This window comes from Phasianus colchicus, chromosome 19 (assembly GCF_987193195.1).
Source record: "Phasianus colchicus chromosome 19, bPhaCol1.hap1.1, whole genome shotgun sequence".
Classification (NCBI taxonomy): Eukaryota; Metazoa; Chordata; class Aves; order Galliformes; family Phasianidae; genus Phasianus; species Phasianus colchicus.
The window spans coordinates 7,682,283-7,699,732 of NC_143454.1; the positions used below are offsets into that span (position 1 = coordinate 7,682,283).

The 17,450-nt window shown below is 44.3% G+C and overlaps 1 protein-coding gene and 1 long non-coding RNA gene across 2 annotated transcripts; one reads left to right on the forward strand and one right to left on the reverse strand.

Moving 5' to 3' along the window:
- Positions 1 to 135: 135 nt before the first annotated feature.
- LOC116234235 (uncharacterized) lies at positions 136 to 2,089 on the reverse strand. Its single transcript, XR_004168085.2, has 2 exons — positions 1,005 to 2,089; positions 136 to 694 (listed from the first exon to the last, which is right to left on the reverse strand). It is a non-coding gene; the product is annotated as an uncharacterized LOC116234235 (long non-coding RNA).
- Positions 2,090 to 2,298: 209 nt separating this feature from the next.
- DOLPP1 (dolichyldiphosphatase 1) lies at positions 2,299 to 17,396 on the forward strand. Its single transcript, XM_031601692.2, has 8 exons — positions 2,299 to 2,419; positions 8,497 to 8,597; positions 10,275 to 10,359; positions 10,613 to 10,712; positions 11,547 to 11,645; positions 12,926 to 13,054; positions 13,959 to 14,048; positions 14,480 to 17,396. The coding sequence occupies exons 1-8, from the start codon at positions 2,344 to 2,346 to the stop codon at positions 14,514 to 14,516; spliced, it is 717 nt and encodes a 238-aa protein (XP_031457552.1). The 5' UTR covers positions 2,299 to 2,343; the 3' UTR covers positions 14,517 to 17,396.
- The last annotated feature ends 54 nt before the right edge of the window (positions 17,397 to 17,450 follow it).

Below are 17,450 nucleotides of genomic sequence, written 5' to 3' on the forward strand. Positions count from 1 at the left end.
TGTGGGGAAAGCAGGATTTTATTTACCCCTCTTCGGTTGAACGTTTCTCAGCCATATCTGAAACTAATGAATGTAAACTTGTGCCTATTTTTTTTCTTGATGTCCTAAAGGTGTAAATATTTATCTGTGTTTGGCTTCTTTTTTTTTTTTTTTTTTTTTTTTGCTTTGTGGCTATTTTTTTTCTAATACCTCTAATCTTAGGTTGTGGGCATTACAAGTTGAATAAGTCAAATAAAACTTTCCTTCACGATCTTGGTTTTTGTTCTTGAACTACCTAGAGAAACCTGCTAGAAACTGGTACCTTGGTTTCCAATACAGGTGGCAGTTGTGGCAACACCCTTCACAGGAGAGCAGTAGTATAAAGCAAAGTTCCTTTGTCTTAGAGTCAAAATGCTAAAGTCAGAGCAAGTAAATTCTCATGGTTTTGTTTGTATGAAGTTCTACTCAATAGTCTATACCCTGAGATCAAACAAGCTATAAAATAAACATGACAACTCACTGTACTTTCAGCAGTGGGTGAGAACTCCAGGGTTTCATTTTTCAGATTTTTCTTTTTCTCTTGGTGGATTGATTGTGTTTACGTGTGGTATGCATAGGATAGCTGGCTGTGATAGTGATAACAGACACCTCAGTAAGAAGCAGAATCTCTTAGACATTGTCCAAGTTCTTATAGTATCCTTATCAGTCTCCCAACCTATGTAAAAGAAAAGCACAGTAAAGACTGTGGGCTCAGACCAGAGATGACCATCTGCTCAGCGATGCAGCAAACTCATCTTATTCCTCTGAGGCAATTACAATGTGTTTAAATACTTTCCTTTTCAAATGACACAGAAAACAGATTGAATCACGGCGATTGAAATGTCAACCATATGCTTAAAAAAAAGCTTCATTAATGCAAGCCTGTCATGAACTGTGATATATGCAAATAAAATGTTCATGAACAGGAGAACTTCTGTCTCTTGCCGCACCCAGCATTTAGCTGAAAGAGTTAAGAAGGAGTTTACCTTGGTTTCCATAGTGTCAGACTGTATACTCATGACATCTTCAGAGCAGCTTTGTGCTTTCTTATGCTGACGGAACGGAGCAAAGGCTGCTCTCTGTATTGACACTTTCTTCTTATCTTCAGGAAGGAGTGGGTGAATACAGCAATGAAGCCCACAATTTTCAGTACTTGTCATGGTACATAGATCAGATGTAATCCACTCTGCCAGCACAACTCTATATTCAAGAGCTGGGAAAGGAGGAGATTTATTTAGCTCGAATAGTGAAAGCAGTAAATCACTCACGCTATCTTATATCACTCTTCTGAAATGAAATGAACTTCTGCAGTAAATATTTTCTTTCTTTCCAAAATAATGAGCCTTCGATGCTATTTTTCTCGCTGTGACAGGATCAGTGCCAGCCTGAAAAGGCTTTTAAAATAAATTGGATATAATTGCTATTTGAAAGCTGCAGGAAACAATGTGTTCAGTCCAGGATAGCAAGCCCAGTCCTGATGTACAGGAAACAACCCATCCCCTGCCTCTTGCCTATGCATATCACTTCTCTTGTGCACTTTTAATATTTATTTTTAACTGAAATTAACTTTGCCTTGCTCTGGAAGTATATTTGCCTTTTACGAGCTCTTTTTGTGTGTGTTCCCTTCTCCGTGTGCCCTGCTTTGTCCTCGGGCTCTCCAGGTGAGCGTTGCTCTGTGATCACATAATGGCAACGTTCATTTTGATTGGGTCTTCAGAGGGGGAATTTATCATTAATAACAAACGAATTTTCAACAGAGCTCACAGCTTGTGCCCGCGTAGGGCAAAGTGAAACGTTTTGCTTAAAGTAGTGAAATAATGCAGTGCAGCTACAGCAATCTCATTTACTACAGAGAGGGACGGTCTGTTCCTCATCCACGCGCGCCGTCGTGAGGAGCTGAGCGGGACGGGGCGCCTCAGGCACCACACGGCCGCTTTAAGCGTCCCCCGCCCGCAAGCCCCTTCCTCAGCCCCCCGCGCCAACCGCCACAGCCGATTGGCTAAGAGAGGGCTGCAATGGAAGCTGGTGATTGGCTAATCTGCATAGCTCTTCCTTCCAATGAGGGAGGATGCTGAGGCCCGCCTTTCTCTCGATTGGCTTTCCAGCTACCTGCGCCCCCATTCCATTGGGCAGCGATGCTAGCAGCCTATTGGCTCCGCCACTCCCCGGGTTCGATTTTTAATTGGGTGGCCCTGGGTTGGCCGGCACCTCACCTGCCGCTCACCGTCATTGGCTCTTTGCTCTCATCGCCCCCGCCCATTGGTCGTACCGCCCCTTAACTGCGCTCCAATTGGCTGTGGTGGCCCGGCCCGGTATCCGGGTAAGATGGCCGCAGTCGGAGAGTGCTCGCTCCCCGCTCCGTGGCGGCCGGTCTCCCTCACTCACGTCGAGTATCCCGCAGGTAAAGCTCCGCTTCGCCCCCGCCCGACCTCCCCGGTCCTCGCCGCGTTGTTCCTCTGGGCGGGCCCCGCCCGCCGCTCCACGGTACCTCTGAGGGCCAGGCTGGCGGCTGCCAAATAGTGAGCCATTGAGAGGGCGCCTGGAGGCGGCGGGGCGCGCGTGCGCGCTGGGGGACGGTGGAGCTCGCTGCGGGATAGTGAGCCGCGAGGGGGACTCGGCGCATGCGCGCTGCGCGGGGCGCTGTGCCTCAGGGGCTGCGGGGATGGGGCCGTGAGGGGGGGCTGGGGGCGAGCTCCCGTCCCCACAGCGCAGTGGCGGCCCTGCGGCCCGGCCCGCCCTCCCCGCCGCCCCTCGGTGCGGTTGGGTGAAGCCCTGCGGTGGCAAATGTCTGTCCACACGGCGGCTGTCACGGCAGCGGGTGGGTCTGGGGGCTCTTCAGGCGCTTTGCGCTGTGTTGAGGCAGAGAGACTTTATTTTTTTAATGCTCGTCGTCAAAAAAAATAAGGTAAAGCAGCACGTGAGGTGTCAGGGCGATAGTCTCGGCTAATCTTTGGTCTGGTCAAAGTCTGAGCGTGGTGTTCGTGCTGCTGGTGCGTCTCACTGTTCCCCAGCTTGCCTTGCAGTGTCCCCAGGCATGCCTTATTGCAGCGGGGCTTTGCTTCCTGATGCTGCCCTCAGAAGCGCAGTTCCGAAAGCTGCTGAAGCTCTTTGGAGTCCGCTGGGCTGGAGGTGCCGGCGTAGCTGAGAGATGTGTGACAGAGCGCTGAGAAACACGGCTCCTGTGCACCCCCCATCATGGCTGTTTGCAGGGTTTTCCCCAAGCTGTGCATAAAAGATCATTCTTTCCTTTTCCGTGTGTGTTTTCCTTCACCCCGTACGTTCTTCTGCTGAGCTGCTTTTCAAGTGTGCTGCTGCGAAAGCTAAGGAGAAGAGAAGGAATCTTTCCTCGTAGCACAGATACGTCGCTATCTTCTTTCTTTACCTGAACCTGGCAGTGCGCAGTGTGCTGTGTGCTCCTCCTTGGGCTGTGGTGGAAAATGAGGGTGTTTGAAATCTGCAGGTTTGGCTGTGCAAGGGTCACCCGACAGATCTTAAGAAATCGTAATCATAGACTCATTTGAGTTGGAAGGGACCCTGAATGGGAAAGGGACCCTTGAGGAATGTGACAATGTGATTATTCTCTCTCATCACTGACTGCTTTTTTTACAGTCCAGTGCAGAAGGTGATTGTGTGGGGCAGATAAATCATATAGCCAGCTTGGGGCTGCGTTACAGGGAAGAGCGCTGTGGTAGGCTTGGGTCAAATGAGTGATTCTGGAAGCCCAAAAACAGAGACAGAGGACTGAAAGATTAAAACTTCTCTAGGTACTGAAGTTTTTTCATCCATACTGATCTAGAAAAATGCACTGCAATAAGATGGTCAGTCTGATGTTCTGCCTTGGATTCAGGGCAAGTGCTCTCACTTTATTTAGAAAGCTGTTATGCTCTGTCTGTGTAGGGCTTAAGTCCAGATCCATTAAAGCTGCTAGATAATATATTTATAAAATAATGATGAGCAGTATGCTCTCTACAGTGGAATTGATGTAACCTTGTGCTGACAGAGAGGGGTCGGAATGAGAAATGGATCCTGCTTTTACCAACATAAATTATTAAACTCTTGGCACATCACGTACCGTCGTGTGACAAACTCTCTTGCTCTTGGCTGATCCCTGGGGCTGCTGGCCTGGCATGCAGTGAGCTGAAGCACGGTGGCAACTGACTTCAAATCTCTCGTCTTTAAAGACTTTCAGCACAGAGCTGCTGTTGCCCCAGCTTTTGTCTGCAGCGAGTGAGTGCCCTTCCACTGTGATCAGCTGAAAATTGGTCTTTGCTGATGTTTGTCTTACAGAGGAAGCCTGTTCTTGGGCTTCTGCTAGTGGCTGTGAAAGGGACAGGTGCATCCAGAAGGGTGCTCATCTTTCCTGCCTCTCTCTAATGTTTCTTTGTCAGTACAGATACTTCAGACAGTCGTTCGCGTTGCTCAGCTGGCTGCATAATCTTTGGAGCTATCTGCATTGTCAGCTTTGAGGAACAACAGATAAATGCTCTGCTAGAATGGTCTGCAAACGGATGGAATAATGGCATTTTTGAGAACCTAACTGAAAAATTATTGATAGAAAACATCAAAACCAAAGCTAGAGAAAAGACAGACAATGGCAGTGCTACTTGACAATGCATTAAAGCATGCTGCTTGGGAGGATGGTCTTTAAAAACGTCCTGCTGTCACTTTTCATAGCAGCAACTGTGCTTTTGTGAGACCATTTGGCACAGTGTCTGGTCCCTGGCAGGTGGGCAGGAGTAATGCTTCTTCTGTAGATCTTCCAGTAATGAGCAGGTGATTGCATCAGGATCGTGATGTTCTTTAATGGGTTCATAAAAGCTATACTCTGATTTTGTCTAATTGCTCTTTGAACCTGTTTCCACTTTGGATCTCTACAGTACCAGTGGCACTGAGCTTAATGTTTTTTCTGCTTTTAAGCCCACTGCTCAGTAATTTCATTGAACACTCTCTATTTCACGTGCACTGAGATGTAACAAATGTTTACCAGTCCTATTGCATTATTTTTCCTTTTCACTTGAAAACTGGAGTTCCTTGATATGAGTGGCTGCTGTTCCCTTTCTGTTATCTTGATCCACTTTCTATTTGCCATTGCTGTGTTTGCTGTTACATTACATCAAGAATCACATAAGATTTTTTTTTGTAATTTCTGATCAGTACTTCTGGCTCTTAAAATGTTCTCCTTGGTTTTTGGACTGCTCCAGTGCACCGGATGCTGCTCTGAAGGTGTTGGCTCATGCTAAGCCAGAGATGATTTTTAACTAAACTAAATCCCACTGCTGTGTGTGTATAATTAGAGTTGGTTTTTTTTTCTGTGTGCATTACTCTGCATGGGATGAGTTCGTGTTGCAGACTTAAAACACATCTTCAGGGACTTCCTGCCTGTAGGGTGAGTTTCACTGGTGGAGAATCACAGAGTTCTGGTTTGTTTGGGATTAAAAAAAAAAAAATCATTCAGTGCAGCTGAGATCCTTAAAGCTCTGGGACTTATCTTTTTCACATTGGATAAGCTCTGAGGAAAGAACACTGCAGTGGCAAACCCTTTCTCTGCAGAATGACAGAATCTTCCTGTTTTCTCTTTGGTACGTTTGCTATTGTCAGGCAAAGGTGGTGTGAGAGTCAGCCTGTGATGCTCCTATAAGCATGTCTGTCCTGCAGGCCCTTGCCCTGCTATCTGCTCAGGGTGGCAGTTAACCAGTTGGGGCTCATTTCACACCTCAGTATTTCTTTAAAACCCAGTGATTTGGTTTCTTCAATGCAGGGTTTTATTTATGTTCAATCTTTCTGCAGAAGTTTGATGTCTGTGTGTCTCAAGGTGTAGTTTGAAGCCTCCTGAAAATATTTGTATTGTTCCACAGCTTGTGACAGCAGGATGTGTGCAAGCAGAGGAAATGGAAATCAGTCATGAATTCTTACTGGTGTCAATGCACATGAAACAAAATACACTGTTTGTCTGTGCAACTTGCACCTAGACCAGCAGCAGTGCCACAAGTAAATGCCTCAATAGGAAGCTGTGGTGGTAAAGCCAGGTCTTGTGGTAGGATGTGGGTAGTGCTGTTGATTCACATTTTTCTCATGTACAGGTTGAGCTGGTGTGGCAAACCTTGCATGTTTCCCCTGAAAGAATGCTGGGTAAAATGTTGAATTAGAGCAGAAGTAAATGCTGAATGAAGGCAGAAGAAATGATGTACTTGTGAGCTACGAGTGGTGTTTCTTCTGTTCATCCCTTGGATGCCTGTAATTGAGGTAGTTAGGTTCTTTATTTTTCATCTTCCTCTTTAAATGATGCTGGACTTATTTAAAAAAAAAAAAATGAAATAAAACAACCACAATTTAGAACCCAGACTCTGTATTAAATACATTCTTTTTTTTCTTGCAGTTACCAGAGATTTTGGTGCTTCTAATGAGGTGTGTTCTCCCTGGTCGTAGGCATTGCTTTGTGTTCTCAAGTTGAAGCAAAACTGAAGAATTATTTTTATAAAAGGTAGCATGGAACCTGCTTGCTACATCTGACTGGATGTGAAGCTGCCGGCTCTCCTGCGATTCCCCGCTCCTTGGGAAGAGGTCCCTGAGTGTGCTGGAGCGTGAGAGTGGGCAGAAGTGATACAAGTTGTCATTCCCTGGGGCTCTGAGCAGCGCTCAGCACAGCCCTGCTCTCCGAGCTCCTTTGCCTGCACTTCCAGTCATTTCAGAGCTGGTTCAGTTAGCGTAGCTCTGCCTTAACCTGCTGGTCTAGTGAGTGCATTTATGGTGGTACTAATGAGTTTCTGGTGCAGTTTGCAGGGCACAGGCTTCAGTTAATGCACAGCTATTTTGTTACCTCATCTAGAAGGAGCAGCTTCAGAACGTGATTCTGTTTGATTACTGTTGGCCACAGCAATAGGAGATGCTATGGGTACTGTCTCTGTTCTGTTTTTTAAGGGACAGTTAAGTGTTGAGGGGACTGAGTTGTGGTATTGGGTTCAGGTTTGATTTGTTGGGAATGCTCTATGATAACATCATGGAGGATCCTTAGCATGATGTTACTGGTGCTGTTTAAATTAAAGGCAACATCCTGAAGTATTCCTCTGTCTGTGCAGGTAATGGACATCCCCTGCCCTTCCCCAGAAAACAAACAATTTGGTTTCTGTTGACAAAATAATGTCTTGAATACCAAAATACTTATGTACCATAGATTTACAGAGAGTGATCTGAAATGTGGTGATTGCTCAGTGAGGAGTTAACCCGTATTGATGACACTGGAACTGAGGGTTCTGGAAGGTGTTCCTAAAGCTTTCAGTTTGGGTTGTCTGGTAGCTTATCTCATGAATTTCTTCATTTAAGGTCAGTTTGTGGAGTGTATTTTATATGAAACTATTAGGGGTGTGATGCTCTGTTGGTAGGCAGCTGATGCACCTAATTCCATTTGCATTACCATGATATGTTGCAGTTCTGCTTTGGTGGCTTCTGGAACCCACCTGCTGCAGAGCAAACCTGCCACGTGTCATAGGAAAAGCTCCAAATTTAGTGTTTTCTAACACTTTTCAGGTTATGAGCAAAGTATAACCTCACTCCAACCAAACCCCAGTATTCTTGGGGGTCTATCCTGCAAATCTGCTGAATTTCACTGGTGTTACAAACTAAAACATGTAGGAATTCTGCTTGGTGATGAAGTTGTTCCCAAATCTAATTCTTCAGGGAACAGAAGCAGGGCAGACTTGGGTTGTAATGCATAGCTCTGTGATATTGCTTTCCTCTTCTGTGTCTATGCTAGTTCAGGATAAAGCAGATACGTGTTTGAAGTGCCTTATGTCCTCTTGTGAGATCTCCTGGATTCTTCCAGGGGATGACTGTACTATTTGCTAGTGGGGGTGCAGGCCCAGTATCCCTTCTGTATGGCACAAGTGGGCTACTGTCAAAAAAATCCTTGGCTTTCTTTTTTTTTTTTTTTCCTCCTCCTTTCATCTGCAGTGTTTAGCTGTTTGTTTCCTCCCTGTGTTGCTAATGCTAGTGTTCATGCAGACACATGGTGAGACAGATTAGGAAGCTGATCCAGCTGAAAACGAACCCATTTTAGGAAGGGAGTGGGAAAGGATTTGTTTAGGGAGTGTTTTCTGGTAAATGCTGGCACGGGCAGGCAGTATGAATGCGGGGAGGGAAAGATGCTGCTTCTTCTGCAACAGCCTGTGCTTATGCTGGATTAAAGTGGCTCTGGGCCCACACCCATGGTCATTGTTGTAAGTTGGCTGGCAGTAATCTCTGCTGGAGGATGCCAAGCTCCTCTCATCCCTGCTTTTGAACCTGCATGTGAGCACTGCTGCCTTTCTTGCCTCAGCTCCCGTTGGGCTCCAGCAGTTGTTGTCAGTCTGCAAAATGGAGACGTGCTGCAGTGCTGAGTTTACCCCTCTGCTCTCAACCATTCAGGGCAGAAGCTGACCCACATCCTGGTGACAAGTACTTGTGAAGTTCAGGCTGATTTGTTTCTCTTGTTTGTTTCCCTAGGTGATTTCTCTGGTCAGCTTTTAGCTTATTTGAGTCTTGGTCCAATATTCATTATTGTTGGCTTTGTAACACTCATCATATTCAAGAGAGAGCTTCACACGGTGAGTTTTTCTCTCCCTTCCCAGCTTCTTACGACAGAAATGTTGTCATTTGTGACATGGTGCTCCTGTTTTCACACTTTTGCTCTCTGTAAACAGAAGAAAAAAAAAAAGCTTAGGTAAGGTGATCTGCTGTCAGCAGCAGAGGACGCTATCACTTGTTAAGGTTAAAAGATTAGTCTTTGATGTTCTGTTACTCTGTGCTATGTTTTAGCCAGATCTGTGCACAAACATCAATGAGAGATATCTGAGATTCAATGCTGTTTCATGGTGGGATATAGTAGTATTTTACCTTGATCCAAAATCCATTAGGGTCATAGCATTGGCAGGGATTGCAAGATGGATAATGTGCAGGAAATAGTGTCTGACTCAGTAGGATGTGCTTTCTTTGAACAGCACGGAAGCACAAAATAAGATTCAAAATAAAACCTACAAATTCCTGCGGGACTGGATCTGTCTCAGGGCTGCTTCCCAGCTGTGCATTGAATAATGGGAACAGAAGAGACTCTCACTTCTGTCCAAGTGAGGAATAAAGGACTCTTCAGTAGTGTTTTGTCTGCTCTGACAGGTGGTTGGGAGTCAGTGTCATGGATAAATGCTCTTCAGGAGGTATGAAACACTTGTAAAATTTGCCCTCAGTAAACAGATAAAATGGGGCCACTGAAAGGATTTTGGCAGCAGGTTCCTGATACAAGGCCATGGTGTCATGGGAAGCAGTGGCTCAGGGGACCTGGGAGTGGGACATCTAGGTTTCTAAGCTGAAGGAAAGACAGCTGTTAAATTTAGGCAATCCAACTTTTTTTTTTTTTCTTTTGCTGCCCCAAGGCTGAACATAATCTAGAGTAACTATTGTCTGAAAATTATCAGAATTTTAGTGGACTGACTTGTTAGGTATTGGTGATGCAGCAAGGGTTGAGATTGGTTCCCAGTTCATGTGAACAGTCACCTTTGAGGTGGTGTGAGGCACCAGCTGCCCATAGATCAGGACATAGAGTGGGAAGCTCAAGTAGGACCGAGCGTTGAGGAGTCAGAGTGTCACCCCCAGCTGGGAATTCTGTCACAGCAGTAGGACTTGAGCTAGAGGGGCTGTATGAAATCATAGTGATCTTAGAGGTCTTTTCCACCCTTCAAGTCCGACCGTCAACCCATCGCTACTGCCAATGGACTGTGTGATAAGAGGAACAGCAATTGCTGCCAGTCTGTCTTGGTTCAGAATGTGACTTCATTTTTAGACCGAAGACAGCAGCTTCAGGATGGGGAAAAGCCAGGAAGCCTAAAAAATTGCTCTTTGAGCTAACTGCCCAAATAATGGTGCGTGTGCTCCCCCTGTTGGCTGAATGTGACAGACAATCCCTTGAAACTTGCTTTGTTAAAAAGTATTACTCTCTGTGCTTGCTGATGGGAGTATGCAAATGTTATTGCTGTACAAGTGTCATTTTTGTCCTCTGTGAACTATCTGCTGGAAAGCTTTGTATGCACAACATGTTGTCAGATACACAAAGGAGACTGAAAATAAATGCTTTTCTTCCTCAGCTAGAGTATTGTGAAGCTGTTGGTTGTAATACTGGTAGTCAAAAAAGAAAATTAGAAATGCGTGACTTGGGGGTTTCTCGACAGAGAGAACCTGGTAAGTAGATGAATCTTTTTAAATAGGATGACACAGTTGTCTTGCCTTCACAGATCTCTTTCTTGGGAGGGCTGGCTTTCAACGAGGGAGTGAACTGGTTAATAAAAAATGTTATCCGGGAGCCACGGCCCTGTGAAGGTACAGTACAGCCCACTGCTGTCATGGGATTGGTTGACCTTGAGTGGAATGATAATTGTGGGGTGTTAGAACGTGCTTTTCTGTTTGCCTCGTGTTGGCTTTGGATGTTTGGGTGTAAGAAGGCTGGCCGAGATGTGTCCTGTGAACCTGTGTGCGCAGACTCCAGTGGAGTTGTTTGGCTTTACCTTTGGAGTGTTCCTGTTGCTGTGTACAGAGCAGACCTTGACCATACTCTTTCTTCTTCTCTTCCCAGAAGCCCATTCAACAGTGACCACAAAATATGGGATGCCGTCCAGCCACTCCCAGTTCATGTGGTTTTTCTCTGTCTATTCATTTCTGTTCCTTTATTTAAGGTAAAAAATCAGTATCAGGTTTTGGCTGTTAATATGTTGAAACACCTCCAATAGGTGGCTTCCTTGCTGTGTGCTGCTTCAGTACACAGTGGAGTTAAATCTGAGGCCCTCCACAATTTGCTGTGGCTAGAGTGGATGAAGTGTTTCTATTGGAATGTAGGACTGTGGTTACCATTGCTGAAAAGGGAAGGGTAGGGGTGGGCTTCCTGATGCCTGTCTGGGTACAGGTCTCCTAATTTGCTTTTGATAAGCCATGATGATCCATCAGTGTGAGGGAACGGGGAGGGTGGTGAATAGAGAGGAGGAAAGAAGAGCTGCTTTCTCACGTATCTGCTCAGTTTTGTCATTGGGGTTGTCTATGGTCTCAGGTAATACCTCTTGCCCACTTGCATGACCTTTTAGTTCATCTCCCATACCAAGTACTGTCTTTTTGCGCTGTGCTGTTCTGAAAATCTTGCTGGGCATGGCTCTGTCTTGTGGCTCCAAGTGTGAAGGGCAAAATTCATTGTTCCTTCTGGCTTTATGGGCAGTGGAGGACTCTGAGGTCTTGGCTCCTTGTTGCATATGCTCAGCATGTGCCTTTCACATCAGTTGTGGTAATTGTGAGCATTCTGCCTTCCATCACAGCAATCCCTGAAAATAGTTGAAGAGAGAAGTATGGCTTTCAGGCTTCTGTGTAGCTGCTGCCAGTGGGACAGACTGATGCTGGGATGATACTGAGCTGCCCATCACCCCTTGAAGCAGAGCTTTCCTAGGGTTTCAGAAGTAGTGAGAGTAGTTACAAGGACTCCTCAGCTTCCTGCCACTGTGCTAATGGCTCTCCATCTCTTTCAGAATGCACCAAACAAACAATGCGAGGTTTCTGGATTTACTATGGCGACATGTGCTGTCCATCTGCCTCGTCACAGTGGCTTTGCTAGTCTCATATAGTAGGTATGGAGCAATTGTTTGTCTTATGCTCTCATACACCCCTGTGGCTTTTAACAGCCCGCAGACCTGTCCTTCTTTGTCCCTTGTTTCTGATGTAATTCTCTACGACTGCACTGTGCAAGTGAGAGAGCTTTGTGGAAGTTGCTGCGTTGCCATCAGCCCCTTCAGATAATGAAACAAAGGTGCTACGTGTGTGGTGCTTCACAGATGCATTTATGAAACCTGAGATCACCTGAGCCTGTGCCCAACTCCCTGCTGGCTCCATTACCATACTCCAGCCTCACTGCCTAGCCCTCTTTCCAGCACTAATCATGAAAGCATTGCACCATGGCTTGGCACACCAGCATCTGCAGCACGTGGGTTGCTACAGTGGGTCAAACTGTTTGTTTTGCTTGAGCATTAGCTACAGACACTTATAGCTGTTTGACTTGCAAGATTTAGTTATGTTAACATGACAAGTAATGAAAATGATGTGTTGATAATGATTTACTTTTTTCCTTTAACAAATAATACGATGAGCTCCAGTGGGTGGAAACAGACAGATTCAGGCTGGAAATAAGGCTGTATCTTCCACAGAAAAGTAGTTTGGACAGTTGACTGCATACTAGAGCTGCTTCCTTATTACTGGTTACTTTTAAAATTGACAGGACAATTTCATGAAAGATGTGTGGTCTAATTCAAATAAAGATTAACTTGAGAAAATCTTTCTGCAAAGCAGGTCAGCTGAGGTGATCTTAATGACTGCATGCATGGGGGGAGAAGAATTTTGAGTGTAATTCATGTAGGTTGTATGCAGGGGTAACTTTAGGAACCATTATTACAGCTTTCTGGTTGGTTGCAACTGCAGTAGGTGCTCTGTAGTTGTGCAGCCTGTGTGTTGTCACACTTGAGAGCTGCAAAATTAAGACAGAAATGCGGTCTGTTTCAAGTCTTTAAGCTCCAGCCTTGGTGGCTTAAAGAGGACTTCTGCTGCTGGCTTTGGAGAAGTCTCTCATGGGAACTACAGTTGCAGTTCTTCAGCTCATCGTGGTGATACGTGGTGAATTATTCAGTTGAGCTCAAAGTAGAAACTGTAAGCTGAATCTGCTGCAGCAGAGGAGGCACAGTTTGTATTCCAGCTTTTCCAACTTTTTTTTTGGTCAACTTTTTAAATGAGAAATGAAGTAAAATATCCACTTCTGACATCTGGAGGATAACTTCCTCAGAACTTGAGAGAGTCTAGCCTTGAGTCACACCTACTCTTGCTTTAATGCCTGTCTGGTGACTTTTCTCTTCCACTGCAGGGTTTATTTGCTTTACCACACCTGGAGCCAGGTCTTATATGGAGGTGTGGCAGGAAGCGTTATGGCCATAGCTTGGTTTGCCTTCACACAAGAGATACTAACTCCTCTCTTCCCAAGGATAGCTGCATGGTGAGTCTCTATTCTGCAAGGTTTTATTCCTGCAAGTCTGCATTTCTTAGATAACCATCGTGCTCATTAAATGAGTTTCTTGAAATGGGTTGATTACACAGTAAAGTACAACTCCCTGGTACAAAAAAAAAAGTGTAAAAATTGTATCTTGCATCTGAAGGAAAAATGCAAAGACACTTTAGTCTCTAAAGCTGTTGTAGCTGTATAAGCCCTGTTTCCATGGGCTCCAACTCCTGTGAACTATGTTATAAGTATTAGAAATGGGAATTTCTGGGTTCTGTTCCAGCTTTGATGGCTTTGTTGTACAGCTGTATAACATGTTCTTCTGTGTTTTCTTCTGCATGTCTATACAAAAGATCACGTATGGATGGGGGAGAGAGGACATTTAAGAAACACATTTGTAAGGCCCCTCTAAAGTTGTGGGTTGTGGCAGAGTATTGGTTAAGAAGTAGCTTTTCATATCATAGAATGGTTTGGGAAGGAAGGGACCTTAAAGCCCCCCCAGTTCCAACCCCTGTTATGGGTTGGGTGTCCCCCACCAGCTCGTGCTGCCCAGAGCCCCATCCAGCCTGGCCTTGGGCACCTCCAGGGACAGAGCCTCCATAACTTCTTTGAGCAACTTCTTAATCAATTTAACAACCAAGTGAGATTACAAAGCCATTTAAACTTAACATAGTCCAAAAATATTATATAAAGAAAAAACAATATTATTTCCTTTGATTGAATTTAACAAGGAGCCTTCTTCCCAGACTTGAAGGATAATAGAATAGCAATGTTATGTTTGAACCAGATTTTATGCTGTGTTGTTATGTATTAGGGTTGTTTTGTTTTTGTATTCTGATCAAAACTGGGGTAGAGAAAGAATCTAATTTCTCCATTTTTCTACCACCTTGTCTATTTTCAGGCCCATTTCAGAGTTCTTTTTAATCCGAGACACCAGCCTCATTCCTAACATCCTGTGGTTTGAATATACAGTCACAAGAGCAGAAGCAAGGTAAGTGATCTGAGGTGGGGGAGCAAGAGCTGTAGCTAGCTTGACTTGAGATGCAGTTCTTATGTATTAGAAAATAATGGCTGCTGTGGATGGAGTAGTGTAAGAAACCCCAAGTTGTGGGCAGCTACTGCATGTGGAAGGTGGGTCTGCTGGGGAGATTAGCATTTAATTTATGGAGTTATTTCAACTTTCCAGCCCATGTTCCTTGCAAGCAGGTGTTTTTAATCTTGCATCTGTGCGTGAGCTTGTGCACACTCAGAACATGGTGGCTGTTGTAGGACTGTAGAGAGTAGGAAGGACTGATATCCCTGCAGAGTGTGATGGGGTCGGCTTTATTTTTGTATGGAGCTATGCAAAGCCTTGCTTTAATCCTTCTGTCTTTTACCCACTCGTTTGCCTCTCTCACCTTGTCCTCTGTTGTGGTGTTGCAGAAACAGACAGCGCAAGCTGGGTACGAAGCTCCAGTGACTCAGGAGGTGTGGGGACCAGAGTGTGCGTTTTAACAGAGACAGACAAGAGCAGAGACCTGGGAGCAGCAAGGAGCCTTTAAACAGACGGACCAAAGGAACAGGCAGGGACCATACCCAAAACCTGAAAGCCTTTGCTCTGCTTTAGCAGCTAGCTGGATGCTCCCTGATGCATGTGGGACCGTGCAGGAGTAGAAACTCATTTTCAACACAGATGCACATTGCCGGTTGGAATGTACCATCATGTCTACGTCAGGGGAAGGGGGAGAAAATGCCTGGTGTCATGTTTGGGGGAGGGAAAACCAAAAATGAATCATTTCTGTGACTTTTTTCTTTTTTTTTTCTTTAGCATGAAATATACACACTATTTATTTATTTTTTTTTTAAATGGAGCTATTGTTTTTGGGGTGGGAGAGGCCTTGTGTGTTTTGTTTTGCTTTTTTGTTTGGGGTTTTTCATTCTGGAAGAAGATGACAAACCTAATCTCCAGTTGATCGTGGTAAATTAGGGCTTTTAGGTTTTTAAACATTTCTCAGGAGGGAGGGGAACTGAGATGGCGTGACCGAGGTAGAAGGGAGAAGGAGGTTTCTTCCCTTTCTATAACTAGCCTGGGTGATCAAAATCAATTCCAACTGCACTTTGTACAGATAGAAAGTACTAAAGATTTGAATTTTTTTTAAACACTAGTGATGATTCTGTGGGGAAGCCTGCACGGATTCTGTTAAGGGGAGTGTGTGTGTGTAAAACAAAGGAAAACTGAAATACACTGATATTATTTTTTTTTTTCCACTGCTGCTCCTGGTGTGTAATTAGCAAGGGTGTCTTTCTCAGAATCTCTTCTAGGTGGCAAGGTTACCATACATATCTCATGTTTATTTCATCTCTTCCTTTATTCTTTTATTACCTCAGGGTTGTTGGGATCTGTACAGCATCTGTTGTTGTACTTGATGTGCTACTGATGGCACTAGAAAGCCATTGGTTATAAACAGTGCTATGCTCCAGTAAGAGTCAGCCCAAAGCCTTACAAAATTCAGTTGCTAATTTCTGTCTTAAGCACTGGATTTTTTTTTTTTTTAATTATTATTTGTTTTTGTTAAAAGAGAAGGATTTTAAAGATGAACAAAATGACAACTATAGACAAATAAGGTGAACAACTAATAGCTAGCTCAGCTGCTGTGTGAATTTTTAAAGAGTCCTGTTGGAATCCAATTGTGAACTCAAGTGGTGAACTTATTCTAGCAGATACTCCTGCCAGTTTTTATGGTGGGTTGCTCGGGGTTCAGCAGGAGTTACCTTGAATACCAAACTCCTACAAACAAGTTTTGTTTTCCATCCTTCTTCCATTGGATTCTTTGTTTGGCTAGTCAATTCTCTAGGTGCTGTGTCTCTGTGGGAGTGTGCCTGCCATCTGTGTGTGCTGGTGATGCCTATGACTTCAGCCATCCATGAGTTAACCTGGCAAGGGCTATACTCAGCGTGCTTCAGGGCTGTGCATGGACACTTTTTGTATTTCTAGTATATAATGCAGCAGTTCAAGTGTAAGTACAGAGAAATATTTATTCAAAGCACAATTGACTTGAACTTTCACAGATAAAGGACAGCTTCTGAACTGGCTCAAAGGTCATCGGTGTGCCTTCGATGCAGTCATGAGAGCAGAGGTAAAATGACTGTCACATCTCAGTCTTGCTGCCTGTTTTAATATCTTCACTTTAAACAGACTCCTGCATTATAAAGCTGCTTGAAGTGAGATGTTTCTGTTCATCTTGATTTTTTTTTAATTTTCTTTTTTTTAAGTTTCCATCTGTGCCTGTTGCCATAGGAGTTTGTGTGTTCGTATGGAGTGGGAGTTGGCTGCTGTAGAAACTGTTGGACAACCACAGTATTAACTGTAGAGTAGAAAGTAGCAATCCTGATTTAGTTCAGGAATGAAGCCATTTAAATTTCTCTGTTTAGGTAGCTTTGTGTAGTGAACTAATTGTTTTTCATTTGCACTGAGCCAGGTTTAAGAGCTGTTTTAACTTTTTGCGTAACACGAGCGGTCCTGTTTCTCTCACCATCTGAAGGACCTGAGCACTAGATCTGCTTTGAAGGTGCATCCTTACTTGGAGTTAAGAGGCATCTTACAGCTTTCATGAGAACATGGAATTGGACTTACTCTATTAAAATTAGGATAGAACATCACATAAGCCATGTAACATAGAGGTATCTATGTATGAATGAGTCTGAAAGCTGGTACTAATCGCTTATGACTTCCTGTTTTATTTTTTTCCTTGCATCACTTAGAAGTTAGCTTACAAAGCCAGAAAGGGGATCACAGGTTCTTCCCTAAGGAAAAGGCTGAAAAGTGCTTAAGGAGTGGATAGCACTTCTTCAGTTTCTTGTCAGCTGAAAGCCAGCTGGCAAAACTGTGTGGAAGCAGCAGTTGAACTAGAGAAGGGATTACATGTCCTCATGGAGAGCAGTAGTGTGTACAAAGCTGTTCCTCTTTACGTTGCCTTCAAACCCAAGCTTCCTGCAGTAATGCTTAGGAGTGTGACAGGGAGGAGCTCTTATAAGACACTGTAGTAGACTGTGTTCTGTGATTTGTTTGTAATCTGCATCTTCCACCTACTCTTGCTGTACCTTTCCAGAAGTCTTTTCAATATTTGATGGTAGAAATTTGTTAGCAATCCCATGGATTTTCTTAACTAAATGGTGCTGTGCAGGAAAAAGATTAAAGCTCTGCCTTACTCTAAACTTGTATGAAGTCTCCTGCCACTAGTTTTCTGAAACAAAAATATTTCCTTTGGAATACATGGCTTTGCAAGCAGATGCTTTCAAGTTCCTCCCCTGTACTCAAGGGCTGGATGGAGATTCTAAGACAATAAAAGGAAGGTGCCAGAACATCATGGTTCACTGTTCTTGCTGTCCCCACTTGTGAACATTCTCCTGTAAG

What these genes read in the sequence shown, in the direction of transcription:
- DOLPP1 (XM_031601692.2), top strand. Translation starts at nt 2,344, where the DNA reads ATGGCCGCAGTCGGAGAGTGCTCGCTCCCCGCTCCGTGGCGGCCGGTC. An exon ending in TTTCTGTTCCTTTATTTAAG is followed by an intron (nt 10,713 to 11,546) that starts GTAAAAAATCAG and finishes CATCTCTTTCAG; the next exon opens with AATGCACCAAACAAACAATG. An exon ending in TTGCTAGTCTCATATAGTAG is followed by an intron (nt 11,646 to 12,925) that starts GTATGGAGCAAT and finishes CTTCCACTGCAG; the next exon opens with GGTTTATTTGCTTTACCACA.